Source organism: Vanellus vanellus, assembly GCF_965231255.1.
Source record: "Vanellus vanellus genome assembly, chromosome: 3".
NCBI lineage: Eukaryota > Metazoa > Chordata > Aves > Charadriiformes > Charadriidae > Vanellus > Vanellus vanellus.
In genome coordinates, this window is record NC_138907.1 from 2,452,420 (window position 1) to 2,470,916 (window position 18,497).

Sequence of the window (18,497 nt, forward strand, 5' to 3'; positions counted from 1 at the left end):
AGGTAAAGTGACTAAGGAGTGAAATTATGCTATGGCAGCTAAGGAAGTTTATTTACTGAGGAAATAACTGTCCCCCCATCTTCTGCATTCTGTAAACAGAGAAATCTCTTTAGTGTTAATTCTGGAAAAGTTATAAATAGGCTTAACATAGGAATACATCACAAAAAACATTATTTGCTCTTTTTTGGTAGTAGTGTATTCTTGTTCATCATTTACACTGTAAATGAAATTCTTGAAGGGCTTAACAAGGATTAGGATCTGCACTGCATACACACAAACAGACAATAAGATACATAAGGACAAGTAATTTGCCATTATGGTTCATGGATGCTTGGGAAGGAAAAAAATTTGCATGGGCAACAGGCATAATGCTTCTCTGCGTATCTGTTAATTTTCTAAATCCTGCTTAACCACGGGACAAATCCTATTCCATCTGGAGCACTTGCAGAATAAGCATCTAAGTGTAGCACAAAATATTGTATCTTCCTAACCTTCGACATGCATGGGTTTAGACTCTGAAACAATTTTCTTACCGCCAGAAGGAATTGTGTCCACCACTGAACCCAGGTCACGCTTTCGTTTTTTTGGTAACCTCATCTTGCACAGCTGCTCAAAATGGGTCTGCATGGGCCCATCCATAGTGAGAAAATTGCACTGTAGCAGACCACTTAGTGTGGTAGCAGCCATTTCTCTCACCTATGAGCAGAGACAGTACATACCCACAATTACTAAGCACATGTGCAGCAAGAAGCAGGTTTTTTATGTTATTACTATCCTTTTACGCGCATCCAGCTCGGCCAAGCTAGCAAACTGCCAAAAAAAGTCTTTAAAATATTATCCTATTATTTCATAGATCATAAACAACTAGTTTACTGTATGGCTCTTTACAAATTAATAAAACATATTCTTACGGTAATATAGAACTACCTTCACATAATTTGTCATAAAGTGACCTACTACTCAAGCAAATAATGTAATTAAACTCCACTGTAAAGGCATACATATCACAGACTAACTAGCTTTAGAAAGTTTAAAAATAGATTTTGAATGAGAACAAGATGCCTCACCCCAAATAATCAATCTGCTTCACAGAATTTGTAATAGTTTCTGTATTAACATTAGTTTTACCAAGAAAAAAGGTATACTTCATTCAAAAGCATTTACTTTTCCCCCTCAAATGTACTTGGAGACATGAGAATTGACAAAAGCAGAAGAGCTTTTCCAAGAGAAGGTGGAAGGTATGTTCATGAGACAAAGTTGATTCTGTTCTACCTGTAGCACAAGAATTCTTTGAGAGATACAACAGATGCTGGATTAATAAGCAATGCCAACTAACTTCAGTGGTTTATGGTTAACAATTCAGTTCTATAACACTCCAGCATTATTTACGTTGTCGTGAGTACCAAATTCTTTTCACTACGTGAATAAAACCAGAATTCCAGGTTTTCTCTTGCATAACACAGAAACCCAATAGAACAAGACTAAACTAAGTTTTCATCTAATTGCCAAAGCATTCAAGATACAAATCTCCCTTTCCATTTCTTTTAAAACAGCCACAACACATTGTTAGTGGATTACAAGTAGAGACAACTGACTCACTTGCCTTTGAAAGTAAGTATAACACAGCAGTATTACTAATTTATCTCAACTACTCAAATATCCCCAACCCATAAAGTTATAGAACTATAAGACTATATTTAAATTGGAGTTCTTCCGAGACTCACTTCCACTTTCAATAATTGCAGGCTGACAAAAACCTGCCAACATTTACAAACTTGAAAACCAAATCAACTTGTTGAACACTGACAGCAGTCACCAGATTCTTTTGGTAAGTACATACTGTTACATGGAACTGTAAACAGAACATTTGTCTATCTGGAGTACAAACACCTACCAACGCTCTGAATCCAATGCAGCAGATTATAATAAATTACATCCTTGAACATAATGTTCTGAACCTCCACAAAGCAATAAGTATAGCTGCAAGTGCTGCAATAATTAAACATAGTAAGTTAACAATAAGCTCTTGAGACTTCACTTCATTTAAATTTCTACAACATAGTATTCAAACGTGATCTACTTCGTTAGCAGCATAAAGAAGTGAAAGTCTGCCAGTATTGTTTACCAGCAATTTGTGAGTCTCTTAACAACTAAGCTATTAAATGAAACATGATGTGCTAATGCAAGACCCAAAATAGGAAGAAGCTCAGCTGTAAAGTGAGCAAGCTCCCAAGTGAACCGTACTCATTTACATCACTATTCACTGTATTAAAACCACTTTCATTTCTAAATTAATGATCTGACTAAAGGGAACGCTTTGCTGTAAGGAGCGCCTAGAAGCAAAGCCCTTAAAATCATACATTAACAAGTTAATCATTCATCACAACATTTGACACTAAATAATTTACAGATTATCATATTCACATGATGACTTATAGAACATAAAACCTATAGAGGAGTGGCAGAGGAATACTCTCGATCAAGTATGGTTTGGTTGGCTGGTTGGGTTTTTTTGGTCAGAATTGACCGATGAAGGTCTACAAAACTGCAGCAATATTAGAACAAAAACACTCAACCGCACAAGTGAAACCTAACTGCAGTACTTGCAAGGAGCTACTTACACGAAGAGAAAATATTCCCATTACTGTAATATTGCAGTGTAATATGAAAAATGTGTATCAAGACAGGGAGTGCTATGTATTCAGCACACTGATTTACAAAAATATAAACACATGAAGCACCTACCCAGATAGCTTCCTAGATCAAGTTATAGCTGAGAAAACGGTGAGAAAGATGCTTTCAGATTAACTAGGCTATCACTTTAACCATAACTCCAAGTTGCATATAGTCATTTCACTTTTCCACTTCTGACTGAATAAACAAAATTATTTAGTGCAAAACATGCTTTCCCAAACTCAACTCATTCCTGTAGCTCTCCCAACTGCCTATATGACATGAAAACTAGATGTGATATTCAATGGTGGTTATACTGCTGTACACAGAGATGTTATTTTTCGGGCCTCTGTACCTTTTCCTTTGATCAGCTGCAGAGTCACATTAGATCTTAGACTCATAGTAATCCATCAGCTCCATGACTCCTCTGACTTTCAGAAGGAGAACTTCCCACAATACCATTTAAGTACAGCTTTCTTCAATTCTAGAGACATGTGCCTGAAGTTAGATGTGTGAAATTTGCGTTTGATAAAAGCCAGACTGTCCTATGACCCATGTTCACCTTGTATTGCAGTCACATTGTTATTTGACATTCAGTGCGGTCATCTGACATTGTACTTTGCCACGGTTTGTTGCAATGATTTTATGAAAAAAATATAATAAAACCACGAAGTTTGAGAAATCTAGCAATATTAGAAATGTAAACTGTATTTTAAGGAACAGGATCATTCTGTCTGGCACCTTTGTATCAAAATAAGCAAAAAAAAAAAAAAAAGCATCCAAGATCTAAAATGTCAGTTCCACAGGGTTAAGACACCAAACACTAAATCTAGGGATTGTATTGCATGCACACTCATCTTAAAAATCCAGCATTAAAAAAAATACATAGGAATTACTCTGCAAGATACTGCATCTTGCCAATTATTATCAAGAAAGAACAAGATTACTTTTCAAAGAAAAGCTTCCATGGTAACAACATGATCGTAAGTGGTTATGAACCTAGATAAGCTTTTTTGATTTGCATCTCTGTAGTGCAGAAGAATAATTTTGTACATTTTAAATAACTAAATTGCATTAAAGCGAATAAAAGGTATTTTTCAAAATTACATGAGGTTATGAGGAGGTGTTCCGACTGGTGTGGGAAATAACTTATCTAGGACTGCAAGATATTGCCTTCCAGCTCACTATAGCAAATAGTGACATGAAAGAGATGAGCGAGCTCACCTGAGGACTGAAATTGGCATGGTTGGGCAAGTAGTCTAAGTGCTGTTCTTTAAGTATTACATGCACTTACAGAGATTTTAATGTCAAACCTTTTAAGCCAGAAATTGTAATTTGTATATTCAAGTTATTTCGAATTCACTGTTCACAAAAGCAAGCTTCACATCTTGGGTATAACTACTGTTTTAAATGTAGCTTCGGGAAGACCTAAACCAAGACCTTTGTTTTGGCAGAAGGGTTTCACACTCCGGAATCTTTCTTCGACAAAGAAAAAAAGCACCCAAGCATCCAAAAGGACATTCATTGATATTTGTCAACACCATGAAAAACAGTGAAAATGATGGTGCAGGGCAAAGGGAACAGGCTGGAGGTTAACACTAAAGATTCCTCACTGTGCTTAAACACCATCAAACATACTTAAATTCGTATCATTTAATACAAACCTTCAGTTCTGTAAATTAGTGATCCAGAATAAAATACTGCTGTGATTTCCCCCTAACTTTTGGAAGCCCGACAAACAAGACTCAATGATTCACATCAGGCACCTTTTATTTTTTTCCGCTGAGAACAAGCTTATGGTCCTGATAGCACTTCTAAGAGCATACTGTGCATTCATACACAGATCTTCAACAGTAAGCATCTACCACAGCAAACGTTTTGGATTTTATCTCTTTCCATTTGCATATACTGAAGTATCATTAGCTCAAGAGACATACAAAATCTTGCTGGACTGACAAATAAGCTTACAAACTATTGTCTTTTTGAATCACGTGACACCATCAGTAACAGTATCCGCTAGACAAATTCTGTCCTATTATGCATGCAACTTCCACAAAACTAAGGAAAACCTACTTGTAACTAAAGAAATACTTCCTTAGTGACCTGGATGTAGTAAAAAAAGCATTTTTGTCACTAATAAGCTGGTATGATTAAATGGGGAACAGACTTACAGAGTACTAAATAGTGGTTTTACAAGGCTTTTACACAGGAAGGCATTTTACTTTGTTGAAAGTTGCAATTTTATACCAATATCCACGCTAATGTTTATAGTAAAATGATAATATCCCTATTTCAGCTGTACTTAAACAAAGCATGAAACAAAACAATGTTCCATTCTGTTGAAAAAGTAGGAACAATGGAACTTTTAAAAATCACTAATGAAGTATTTGCTAGAAGAGCTGTTTTCCTGGAACGGTATAGTAAGAGAAAAAATAAAATATGAAAGAAATAGATCCTATAAAGCCAGTTATATTTTCAAAACAGGAAGAATGCTAAGCTAGAAATACTTGCTGTATTAATTTACAATCAATAGCTTTCTCATAAAACTTGACAAGGGCAAGAAAGCAGTCATGTGAAAGAAAGCATTTCAGAAAAGGGGTTACTTGCCTCAAGCTGTTCATCTTCCAGCAGTTTTATAACCAGCCATCTAATGTCATTGACTGCTTCTTCGTTGTTGAGAAAGATAAAGAGATTGTAGAACACCATGGTCTGGAGGTAGGTTAAGATGGTATACCTAGCATGCCAAGAATTGCTTCTTGCTGTCTACAAATAAAAATAAATATTAACTATGAGAAAGCAACACGAAGGAAAGCAGCTGCCTAACATAAAGCTAACAATATCTAAGAAAAAGCTATTGGTGACAGTTGCAAATGACTTCCCTTATTCACATATTTTTGTTTCATACGCTCTTTAGTTTCCAAAGCACACATTATTGTTTTAGCAATAATTTATAGCAGGTTTAACTTCAAAGCATACTGTTATTTAACAGATACCTAATACTGTAAAAGACAGAGCAGACAAGTTTCTCCCTTTGATTAATTTCTGACATCAGTCATAAGAGATATAAATAAACCAGAAATTCAGTTGTACTTCAGTGTATATATATATTCTGTACAGTGGGTTTGGAAAGCAAAGTTTTTTTCAAGTTCCTTTACTTTCATCTTCACGTGCTTATGGAAGTCCAAGTTATTGAAAGCATCAGACATGGGTGCAGCCTGGATTGCAACACCGCAGTTACTATTTTGGCTGCGTGCACAGCTTACAGCAACATTTTGCAATAGGTAGTTTTACTACTGTAGGTCAGTCTTGAATAACTAGAGAAAAAAAGCATTTATTGCATGACAAACTGTGTACAGAATGAACCATTAAATTCAAGAGTACATGTTCATTCATGTTGTTTTTTAAGAAAACAGTAGCAGTTGACAGATAGATGGTAAAACTACAGGAAGGCAGAGATTCAAGGGCAGTTCTTTATACGACGACTCATTTTGAAACTGCATTTTGAATTGTTATGCTCATGAGGAGAGATATTTGGCTTAAACTGATCCACTACTGAACAAATTTTAATTTATTAAAATACTGTTCAATTTCTTATCAAGATACAAGTTATTTAAGTGTTTGGAAGTAGGAAACTAAACAAAATACGTTTACTGTTTCTAAGCGTGTTTTAAAACCATTCTAATAAACTCTTTCCTTTCATGTCTAAGAAAATCAGCATTTGATTCTCTTCAAATCACAACTTTTGTACAATCTTTAAGAAAAAAAAAAAAAAAGCACAGAGTGCATCAGATAACAGGACGCTTTAAGCTATTTAGACCATACTCACTTGTTTTAGCACCTGAAGTACCAAAGGCACTTGCTGAGGATACAGCAAACCCTGAGACATTAACGACAAACACATCTTAGCATCTCTTTTGAGCTCATCATAGCTATTGTCATTTTCTACTGGTGCAATCTATAGAAAAAGATAAGGGGGGGGAGTAAAGAAAAAAAAAAAAAAAGCTAGTGTTAGTAATTGCATTGCTAACAGCAATCCTGAAAGAAAGTTTAATCTCATGAAAGGGCAGCTGTCTAGGAAAAATACAATCAATGTAATGCTGAAAGATTAAATTAACTAGGAAAAACAATATAATGTTAAAATATTTTCAGCAATAAGCTGTGGACAAAAATGGATAGAATGAAGAGATCCTGTTCCTTGCACCATATATTACGTATCTAAACAGCATGGCTAGTCTGAAGCTTTTAAGGAGGATTAAATGGGTGCCGTTAAGACTTTGGTTCCTCATTGCAATTCTTTTGGTATCAAATCCAATTAATTTAATATTTTAGAGGTAGGTCCAAAACCGAGACAAAGCTTTACTGGTATTTCTAGTTCACTTTCACCTTTATTTTGTGGTCATATACATAATTGTTGGGTAACTGACTGATGTTTATATAAAGACAGACATGCCTTGGAGCATGCAAATATGTATTATTTCAGATACGTAGGTAGCACTGAATGACCCCGCTTCATAAAAGAATACAAGGATTAGAGGTGCCAGGAAAAACAAGAGAAGCACCACCATTTAGAACGAATTGTATAACCAAAGAAAGCAACTAAAGACAAGTATCAGAATAGAAACACCTCATGCTTATTCATAAACGAAACACTTCCCCCCCCAGGTTACACATGTACAGGGCTTTCACCTACAAGTCATTATTGTCAGGAAACCAGCTAACAGGCTAGATTACCAGCTGTAAACATACATATGCATAAAAAAAAAATTGGGCCTCTTTGGTATGCATGTTTATGTTTTTTATTACCATTATAGGTTTTATTTATAAAGTCCCTTATAATGTTGATTTATATATAGAATGCCTTTTTAATGAAACATAACTAATAAAGGAGCAATTAAAGCATCACCTTGAAAAATAAGGGTAAAAGCTGGAGTTGCTCTGTGACAGCTGTAGAGAAGGACCGTCCTGCACTTGCCATCAGCCACTTCAGAACTGTTTTTATAAAGAGAAATGATCACTGATTAAGAAGACTGAAAGATAGTAATAACGTCAAAACAAGTTATAGACCAAATTTATTGCAAGACTTGCCTGGGAGATTTTCACACATTAGAGTGGACCTATACGAATAGTTTGACCCTGTAAAGTGACTTTATAAACCTCAACCCTAAAACAACAGATACCTTGTTACACAGCACAGATCTCAGAGGTGAAATTGTGTACTGCAACTGTATGATTTGCAGACCACGATCATCATGTCCTAAAATACTCCCCATTTCTTAACCTCATTAAGTAACTCACTAGTTTTCAAGAGTTTAATGCCCTGAGTTCGCTCATCTTGTTCAACAACTCCATTCTCTTCCATAACGTGATTCTGAATTTCTTCATCTGCTTCCATGAGGGGTTTCAGATTTTCAAGTATCCGGGTAGTAAATTCATGGACACGAGGAGATTTAGTTGCAGCAGTATTTGGCAAAGAAACATCTATCATGAATATGTAGGTCAGAACACTAAAAAAGCAAAAAAAAAAGAAAGCAAGAACCTACAGTTAGCATGACTACTGCCTAGAGAACTTAGCTAAAAGTGATCCGAGATCAATTTGTCAAACTTTGAAGTTTAATATTCATAGAAAACTTCCTCTTATCTTCACTTCAAAGTTACTTAAAACAAAGTGTTTTTCAAATACCCTCTTTGCAGATATTTGAATCAAGCAGGGTTAGACAGCCACTAAGCTACAATCTCCCTCTCTTCCGAACAGATCTGCAACTAGTTCTTAAGTCACTAAAATGCTCTCTGAAGGATTCCCTGTATATTTATGGCTTATTAGGGTTTAGATGCAGCAAGGTGTTTGGTTTGGTTCTTTTGGGGTTTGGGTTTTTTGTTTGTTTTGAGCTCTAGAGGTATCACATGTAAACATAACAGTGCATACACAATAAGAGACAAAAATAGAGAAGTCATCTGAAGCAAGTCTGTTAATAATAATTTATCTTAATTCTATTACCAGTATTCACGCAGAGATAAGCAGTCACCACTTCAGTGTGATTATTTAGATACTCAATTACCCAAATAAAACGAAAGGAAAAAAAACCCGCAGAAGAAAACACTGACCTTCCTATTCTCTCTCGGACGTTTTTGTAAACCTGGGTAAGTTTAGGTTCCAAGTACTTCAACAGTCTATGCAACAGCTCTGGTACTCTCCATTCTTGCTGTGCAAGGCCACCTTGTAGTACATAAAGTCGGCTAGAAATCAGAACAGCATATCCTTAGTCATACAAAACTGTTCCTCCGTTCCCCAGTCCCCTCTGACCCCTGTTTTGGAATGTTTTGTGTGTCAATGCCTAAGTGTCTTCATGTGACTTGCATACAAAGACGGGTAAAAATTACAGAATGAAACAACAGTACTGCTGCTATGACAGTTCCAAACCTTCACATTCTGTTAACTAGATTTAATTATATTAAAAAATAATAATGAAGAACCTCCCATTGTGTGGGGAAAGCTAATTGGAAAGGATCGCTTTTGTTCCCTGCTTCTACAAGCCAGCTGGCACAATATGCTCTCAATACATTTTATCCATGCTTTATTTCTTTCTTCATTCAGCCACAATAAACCAGTTAAAATTAATTTTACCATGCATCTACAAATGATCCTCCTTCACCACTCAATGGAGATTCCAACAGCAATTCAAATAACCAGTGCAGTTTCCTAGGATCTCTGCTCTCCTGAAAATAAACAGGTATCAGAGATAAGCAAATTGGGGAGTTCTTAAAATGTAAATAACAAGGGAAGTTTTGGCAGAGATTTTCCTTGCATCTCTTGGGTTTATTCTATTAAGCAAGTGCAAAGGTAAATATCTTTTCACAACGAATCTCAATAGGAAGAAAACACAATGAAACTACATGCAGTTTTAATTATTTGGTAAATACAGCGATAAGACTAGAACAATTTTTAGCTTAGTTTTTGACACAGATGAATAAACATGTCTGAATTTTGCTGATTAATTGCCAGGCTTGTGGCTGACAACTATGCTGAATTTTGTGGAGTGATTTCAAAGAATTACTGATCCAAGGTATTTGTGGCCTATTGTTTACGCAGCTTCTCAGATACCACAACTCCCTGTCCATCACAGCACACAGAAATCTTACTGTATGTTAGAAGACAACTTGAGACTTCGTTTTCACAGCATAATGCTAAGCTGCACGTTTTTAAACCAAGAATAAATGTGCAATTTGAGTTCAAAAACTCCACAAAAATTGAACACATAGAAAGCATACACATTCACATCACCCCCTAACCTCATACAGCATTTCTAAAATACTTAAAAAGAGAAACAAGGCTTTATTTCCATTCTAAAATGTTACTTCTAACTGTCTGCAAAGGGCAGAAGAGAACAAAGTTTCCAAAAAAGCTGTAAGATTTTAAATGTGTGTTATTTTTATACTGCATTTACAGTTCTCAGCTTTAGCTGATAAAATATGCCCAAATACCTCTGTTCATAAAGCTCCTGTTTACATACTGCCTGTAAAACTTGACCATCTGGATATACCTTTACAAGGCTAAAAAAGGGGTACTTACACAGGAGGTTGCTATGCACGTGCCCCAATCATTATATGTTTCCACTGTGATGTTGGAGAGAGCTGTTCGAAGCAATGGACAGAGAAGCTTCCAAAGTTTTTCTACCTGCTCGGCAAAAAGGCAACAGACAAGATTTGACTATTTAAGGACAAAATGGCTATCTAACCTCTGTGAACCCAAATCCTTCCATCTTTTCAAATAATGGAAGAATAATACTGATTCTGGAAGCGCTATAGTATGATATTCATAAAAAGGAAATAAATGCTATCAGAGGTAAGATTTCAGGAATCATTTTAATTTTGTTTACGAGTTTTTTTTTTAAATACTATGGACTACGTATGCCCCATTTTCATGGCGATTTAAGTACGATTGGGTCAGAGACTGCATACGCTTTGCTTTTGGTAGGATAGCAGTCCTGTACATCCCAAGGACTTCCTTCCCCCCTAAATTTTAAAATTTCTTTATTTTTTATTAAGGAACTGGTTCTCCCAGAATTACTTTTCAGCATGGAAATTAATTTAAAGATGATCTAGACAGCTAGGTCTAGACTAAATAAAGATATAATAGTGATGGATACAAGTACTTATTCCAGCTGGAAATTAGAAACCATGTCAGCTTTGCTATCTCGCTACCAGCAAACTGCTCTTAATTTTAATCTTGAAGCATTTTACTAACTCCTAGTATTACACAGGCACCAAACCAAGCTATAAATTGTGCTTAAAGTTTGGCTACTAAGCACTAAGCATTGCAACTGTCTGCCGTCCTTTCTTGGACATAGGTGACACATTAAAAGCCCTCAACTTCATACGTTTAATTTGTTCAATAATTCAAACTTATCCCTTAACTCCCACGAATCACTCAAAAATACTACTGCAGCACCTTCTCAAATGTCCAGTGTTTAGAACCTCTTATTAAGCCAGCTATAATTTCAGCTACACATCTCTGGGTGCTTTCATGGGAGTCTGCCACAAGTTGTTCTAAATGGGGCTGAAGAACTGGCAAGAAGGCATCATCGAAGTTTCTGAAAAGGCCCTGTAAAACAAGATGTGAAAGTGTCTTCAGTAATTATCTGTCTAAATCATTGTCTTTGTAAGAAGAACCTAAGATTGTGAAGCTCTTGAGATTTGGATATGCAGAAAGTGAAATTACTTTGCTTTTATAACAGAATTATATACAAGTATCCTATGTACTACTAATAGGATTAATCACAGCAATATGCCTTTAAAAATCAACACTTTGCAACAGCGAGGTATAAGCCAAGAAATGTGTGGCTCTTCCACACTTTGTTAATTACATACAAAAAGGAAGCAATTTAGTTATTGAATTCTGCTTACCTTGAAGAGGCAAAATCTGCGAGGATTAAATTTGTCTTTTCCTTTTCTGTCTTCTAAAGACAAAAATTTTATTAACTGCTCAACAAACTTGGGATCAGAAAAGTGATCATATATAACTTGTTCTGCCTGTAACAGGAAAAAAAAAGCATTAGCTTTGAGATGCTTTATTATCACAGTGATAATATCCCAACCTTTCCAAGTCCCGTTTTTCATTTTAATTCTATTTTTGGCAAAATCACGCCTGGGTCATCCATTTCCCCCCTCATTTTATAGGGAATATCGGGTAATGTTTTGCAAGACTCTTGATTTTTATTTTCAGTAATGACTTTGGATTGTCTTTCCTTTCACTAGCACAACACCTACAAAGTAGTCACTCCCACTGTCATTAATTATCTTGTTCTGAACTCCGATAAAGATTTGAAAGGGAACAAGAAAGTGCTCATTAACACAATTAATCCACGATAGCTGACAGAGATGCTGCAATACATTAAAATAATAATTTCTTCTTGTGTGCTAATACAGTAAGCATGACAATGAAGTAGAAAAAATATGATTAACAATGCCTTGTTGGGATCTAGGTTTCAGAATAGTTATCACTTATTGCTTGTTAAAAACATGATTATATCCACACAGCCACGAAACTGCGTAGTTGAGTTCAACCTCCATCTTGGTTTGCAATCAAGCAAAACAAATCTGTTTCCACACATTTTGTGTAAGCACTCTCTAAATGGCAAGCAATACTCAAGTTAGAAGAGAGAAGGGAATTTGATCTCCACAGTAATCTGTGGACAATACTAAAAATAGAAAGGAGGCGAAGTAGCATTGAAAAAAGCCACAAAACTGAAATACACTAAAACCCTTACCTCCGTCAGCTCATCTCTCCTTCGCCCAAGCTTTGGTTGATGTTCAACTGGGGCATAAACTGTCATAGTTCTGAATATTAAAAAAAATAAAATACAGTAACACGTTTCAAAGTAACATAAAGCTTCTTATTTTTTATATTCTCTATATTAAGTAGAACTTATCATCAACTCCAGAAGAGCAGAACTTAATAGAAAATTGACAACAAAAAATTTTGTTATTATAAATCTTTTGCTACAGCAAGTAATACAGAATTATTAGTGATAGAATACTCCACATATTTTGCAACAGTATAATTTCCAAACACGCGTACTTCATTTTAAAACCAGTAGCTAAACAGCCATATGAAACATGTGCCTACAGTACCCACAAAATCCAAAAAGAAATAGGTAGAAAATAAATAATTTAAAAAAAAACACCACCACCCCAAAAAAACCCACGCAGAAATGGTAAAATAAGCAAGGAACACAAAGAATGAAATAAATTGTATTTTTTTGTTTCAATTAAAAAAAATTAAACGTAACAAACATTATTTCATTTCCCACAGGGTGTTTTCTGCTGACTGTCACAATTCTATCTTAAAGCTTAATGATACCCACCGAGGCCAAGTATAATATCCCCAGTGAGTTTTCTCCACAAAACAACACGACTCCCAATCTTCCTTAGTCTTTGGTAAACTCTGACTGTCATAATGCAGCCACTGGTTATCCGGTCTGTCACCAGCCTGAATGCTGGAAGGCTTAGGGTTTCCACCTGGTTAAAGAGGAATTTACAATCTATCAAATTTGTTCATTAGCTGTCCCAGCAAGTGTTATGACTTACTTTTATTAGAAGATTCTAAAGAGTTTTTATGTCTCCCTCACCACAATCAAATCTGTACAGAGATTTGTCCTAGCGGATTAAAAATAACACTAACAGTAATAGAAGAGATTCCTTTAGTAATTTATATAAACGTGCCACTTGAAATGATTAAAAAAAGAATAAAAAGGAGATATACAAATTATCCTCACAAATTATAAGGTGTTCTGAAAGGAGAATGACTATATCTCTGAAGTTTTAACTCACTTCAAATAAGTGAATATTTTAATACACACTTGCATATATAACACTTTAAAAAAAAAGAAACTAAAAATTCATTGATTATATTACCTATTTTTTTTTTGCTTAGGACATTAACAACCAGAGATATGAAAAGCTTGCAATTCTATGTTTAACTTAACCAGAAAAATATGCTCTTAAAAAAAATTTAGGATAAGTGTTAGTAAGACATTTCTTATATTAAAAAAAACCTACTTATTTCATAAGGGCAGATGGGCACTTTCTTGTGTGTTCTCTTAAGCTGCTTAAGAATACCTGCCACAGCTGAAATGGCCACCTAAAAGAAAGAAATGGGCATTAATGTATCCATTCCATACACTCATCTCCAGGAGGATGTGTCTAATCACCTCATCACAGACACATTTTAAGCCAGCTACTCTGCACCCTAAAAAGCCAGTGAAAGTTACAGTGAAGCTCATCACCCCAGTGGTTGATACTTCCCATTAAAGAAGTAATCTCACTCATTTCAGGGGATACAGGACATGATTTAAGTGTGACCTTCACAGCCCAGAAAAACCTCCCCACTAATCATTTTCGGGGGGGGGGGAGCAGCCATTAGTTTCAAGCCTCACTCAGGCAACAATCTGAAAGGTACAAATATAACACATAGATGGCTCCCCTCAAGTAATGAGCTGCAGATGGAAAAAACAGACATCTTCAAAAGAAATTCCACAAAAAAAAATTCTGAAGTAAGTAAGAATGAACAGGTATGTTCCACATTTTCACACTTTACAGGCTTTACACCATGTGTCACGGCTACAGCATTGCCAAGACTGTCATCATCTTGGATTAGGAACTTTTGTACACATGCCTGGCTGGAAGGGTGAGGAGGGATGTACACCTCAGATTTTGTGCTTTATCACAGCAAACCATCACAAACATCTGATCTAAACCCCAATGAGCTGCAAAACAAAAGGATATAATTGTGCTGTTTTTACCTTACGAACTACAATTGCATCGTGGTTGAGACACTGCACAAAAAATTTTATGGCACGGACAGGCAGTATCCTATCATCCCTCAGCAGCAGAGACAGAAAACCAATGCTGATGTGCTCGAACTTCCAGGGACTTTAAAAAAAAAAAAAAAAAAAAAAAAATCAAACCAGACATAAGTAGCATAGTTGCATATACTGCTTTTCCACAGAAATGATCATACATATTAAGATTACGCAAATATGTTTGGACTAACATAAGTAATATTCTATGCCACTGCTATAGTCAATGAGCTTAAGTGTCATTTAGGGAAATCTCCAGTGTTCTGGGAACACACAAATACCATCAAACATTCGGTTAACGGTCCCTTTTTGATCTTGGCATTTCAATGTGAAATACAGACCTACAGGGATATTCCTTTAAAGTTTTTAAACACAATTATTATGCTACCTATTAAAATCTATTTGGATGTCAGTATCATGCAGACAGAACCAGAGGTTTTTTTCACAGAACATACAAATATTAAAAAAATAACAGGTCAAACTAATTAATGACAAAGCTTAACTCTAAGATGTGATATTAACAAATAAAGCTCTCAATTAAAATAAATTCAAGACTCATTCACTTCTTTACCGAGGAGACAGTAAGGCAAGATTCCCCTATACTGGCCTTTATCTTCCTGTTTGGGCAAGCAGAATCCATATGCAAATGCACAAGGACTTCCAGAAATCCAATTTTTGCAGACACCTTTGCGAAAACTCTCCAAGCAGCCAGCCACAATCCATTTTATGCAAGACTGCTACTGACAAACTGCTTTTGGACAACTACTTCGAGGCTGAAAAAAGTATGAGTCCATTCCGGTCATGCTAACTGCACTTCTTGATGCAAATGACATTTATTCATGTAGCCACCTCCAATCAACCTCCAAAAAAATTTCTCATGCACAGAAAAGGAGACTTACAGATTTCTTTGTTCTACGCAGTCCAGCAGCATGTTGACCAAATTTTCATAGTTTCTGAGGGAAAAAGAGGGAATCGTCAACCAGACGCTACTGAGAGAATCATTTAAAAACAGAATAATAGTTCCTCAGCAAGAGGTGGGCGAAAGCAATATAGTAAATGCAGCATGAACTGGGAAGACAGGGAAGAGGAGGAGGAAGGAAGGAAATATGAGCATAGAGGGATGGGGCTGGCAAGTCAGGAGAAAAGATGCACCACAACAATCCTTGGACTTTCTGAATTTGTTGATCTTAAAATTTAGTTTAGCAATTTCAGACTATTACATTTAACATACAGTAAATTTTAGGCAGTGCAAGCTGATGTTAAGGGAAATTTAACTTACCGCAAAGCCTCAGCATTCTTTTCTTTCTGTCGCTGAATTCCTAACTGAATTTCTTCTGAACAAAGACCTGTGAAGTTTGAACTTGGATGTTCTGATTTTTGCAGCAAAACAGCTATCTCAATGCATTTCTCTGGAACCTATTGACAGAGAATGCAAAGATCTGGGACTGAGCAGCAACTTACAAGTTTATGTATGTTTCTTTCTGTTTCAAAATAAGGAGCATCCAGAATACTAGGAAAAGTGCAGAATTTCCCATCCACATAGACAAATCAGTGAAAAACTAGGGAAGACAGCTTTTGTGTTCGCACAGCAGACCATTTCTCCAACTACATGTTTTATTCTATTTTAAAATAAAGGTAAACCCAAACTTTAATATGTCATTAATGCTTAAAAACTGTTTATAAAATATTTTTATTAGTTGGCACTCATGCTGAAAAGTTTATCCCACTGATTAGGCAAGAGGGAGTTGTGTAATGAGTGCTGTGTATTAGCACACTACAGATACTGACAATGTTAATTTGATGACACTGTCCTACCAACACACATCTTCACACCTCATCAACATGACCCATACTAATTAACCTGGAAAGGCAACTGAAAACTGAAACAGAAACTGCCCTGAAACTTCCTTTCTGTAACAGGCTTCCTTAGAGGTTAACAGAAAGTTACAAATTCCATCGGTATTACAGGAAGATCTATTACGTCAGTCCCAAAAATACAAGTCTACATTGTCACAGAAATCAGAATGCGGTCAACATCAGAACTCTAACTCAAATAATACACATGAGTCTCAAGCATTTATGTAATCTAACGCTCTCAGAATCCAAGACATTATCCCCCAAGCAATCTGCCACTTACTGCAAAATCCAATCCAATTGTTTCATACTGCCTATGGATTTTTTCTGCTAGGTCATCAAAGAGTCTAACTATGGATGGTTTTTCCAAGGACATAGCTTTGCTAAGCCCAGAAGAAACAATTGCTGGCCACGTCTGTGCAATACAATCCCAATCATGAAGATTTGCCAAACATACTCCACTGTGATTTCCAAGAAGACAATATAAGGCACCCTGTAAAATGAAAGAAATAATTTTAGAAAGTTGAAGCATCATTCATATATAAGTGATATCTATCTACATAAGCATGCACCCACACAGAATAAAATCTAATCTTCCCATTACCAAATCATTAAAATGTACCATAAACACTCAGCTACGCAGCCTCATTGTCAAAATACTGAATATTTTTCACAGAATCGTCTTCATGCTAAAGAACTGTTTTTAATGAGATTGGAAGCCCTGCCAATTAATTTATCCACAGAATGGCTGACTGACATTATAAAGGAGATTATTGAATTATCAAGGACCACACCTGGCCTTTCTGTGAACTTACTCATTTTTGGGCTGCAAAAATCATTTGGCTGTTAACTAGGCACCTGAAATGATGCTGAACAAAGAGGATGTGGATAACTACTGGACACAATGCAACAAACCAGTGAATGTGACAGGTGACTGTGTGAGAAGCTAACAAGAGTTAGACACAGTGAAACAGAGGGACTGGGTTTCACAGGTGATTAAAAGTCTTACAAGAACAACAGTGCCTAGGTAACCACACCAGTAACATCATACAGGCTAAGACTGTCTGGTAGCAGTATCAGAAATGCCAAATTCAGATACGGTAGCAAATGCTGTAAGTGTAGCAAAACGGGGACCAATCGGGAAAAAGTAACTAGGCATGTGTTGCTTATCTGGAAGGAGAGGGATGGAGAAGAGGAGGTACAAGGATGGTAGAAAAAAATTAATAATCAATAAACAAGAAAAGGGATACTAAGATATGCAAACAATGTAATCACATGCTGCCTGCTAGTACACATCAGGCAGCTGGAGCTGGATAATAAGCCACAGCTATTGTTCTGACGATACGACAAGAGTCCAACTTGCCGCTGTGGCCAGGAGGACCGAGGGGGGATGCAGAGGAGTGTGATGCTTTCGAACACCTGGACAGATAGATTACATCCTGTCATCACTGCATCAGCATAATATCCAGGCCTGGCAGCATCAGCAATTACCTACCACTTCATAAAAAAACCACACCTGACCTAGTAAAACTTTTTTGGGTGATCAACTTTTTGTCCGGTTCACGGTATTTTCTTATACTGCTACAGCTGACAGAACTGCTTAATGAGTTTTACCACCTTGACTATAGCTTCTCAATTTCCATTTCATAATTTAAAAATAGGTGTTAACATACATTGTTGTAATACAGGACCACTCATTGAAATGAGGAAGATTTATAAACACACAATTTCCCTTGACAACTGGTTTAATCCAAATAATTCCTTACACTAGTACATGCATAAGCTGTATGTGTCATGAAAACATCGGTCATGCTGATAAAACAAGCAAATCCCACTTTCACCATTAAAAATTCTCCTATAACAACACTTTCAAAAAATAGATGTGAAACAATATCAATGAGACAGTACTTTAAATTGCTTTTGAGTGACATCTTGCCGGTCTGGACGCAAAAACTCCAAAACCAAGGGAATGATATCTCTGCAACAAAAATTGTACGTTCCCAGAGCTGTGAAGAATGCTTGCTGAGCTTTACTTCTGACCTGTGGTAAGAGACACATTACTAGAAAGTCTTCTGAACCAAAAATATACTATATGAAAATAACATCCTTATCCAT

The 18,497-nt window shown here is 36.0% G+C and overlaps 1 protein-coding gene across 1 annotated transcript in view; it reads right to left on the reverse strand.

The window, feature by feature from the left end:
• Window positions 1-18,497, reverse strand: part of PSME4 (proteasome activator subunit 4) — a 69,964-nt gene that overhangs the window by 3,654 nt on the left and 47,813 nt on the right. The window contains exons 27-44 of the mRNA XM_082480875.1: window positions 18,291-18,422; window positions 16,666-16,875; window positions 15,808-15,944; window positions 15,428-15,481; window positions 14,472-14,601; window positions 13,729-13,810; window positions 13,035-13,188; window positions 12,438-12,507; window positions 11,575-11,700; window positions 11,120-11,272; window positions 10,241-10,345; window positions 9,296-9,387; window positions 8,776-8,907; window positions 7,969-8,177; window positions 7,577-7,662; window positions 6,500-6,628; window positions 5,281-5,436; window positions 534-696 (exon numbers count right to left, since the gene is read on the reverse strand). Coding sequence (XP_082337001.1) covers window positions 534-696; window positions 5,281-5,436; window positions 6,500-6,628; window positions 7,577-7,662; window positions 7,969-8,177; window positions 8,776-8,907; window positions 9,296-9,387; window positions 10,241-10,345; window positions 11,120-11,272; window positions 11,575-11,700; window positions 12,438-12,507; window positions 13,035-13,188; window positions 13,729-13,810; window positions 14,472-14,601; window positions 15,428-15,481; window positions 15,808-15,944; window positions 16,666-16,875; window positions 18,291-18,422 — 2,320 coding nt within the window. The remainder of the gene's footprint in view (window positions 1-533; window positions 697-5,280; window positions 5,437-6,499; window positions 6,629-7,576; window positions 7,663-7,968; window positions 8,178-8,775; window positions 8,908-9,295; window positions 9,388-10,240; window positions 10,346-11,119; window positions 11,273-11,574; window positions 11,701-12,437; window positions 12,508-13,034; window positions 13,189-13,728; window positions 13,811-14,471; window positions 14,602-15,427; window positions 15,482-15,807; window positions 15,945-16,665; window positions 16,876-18,290; window positions 18,423-18,497) is intronic.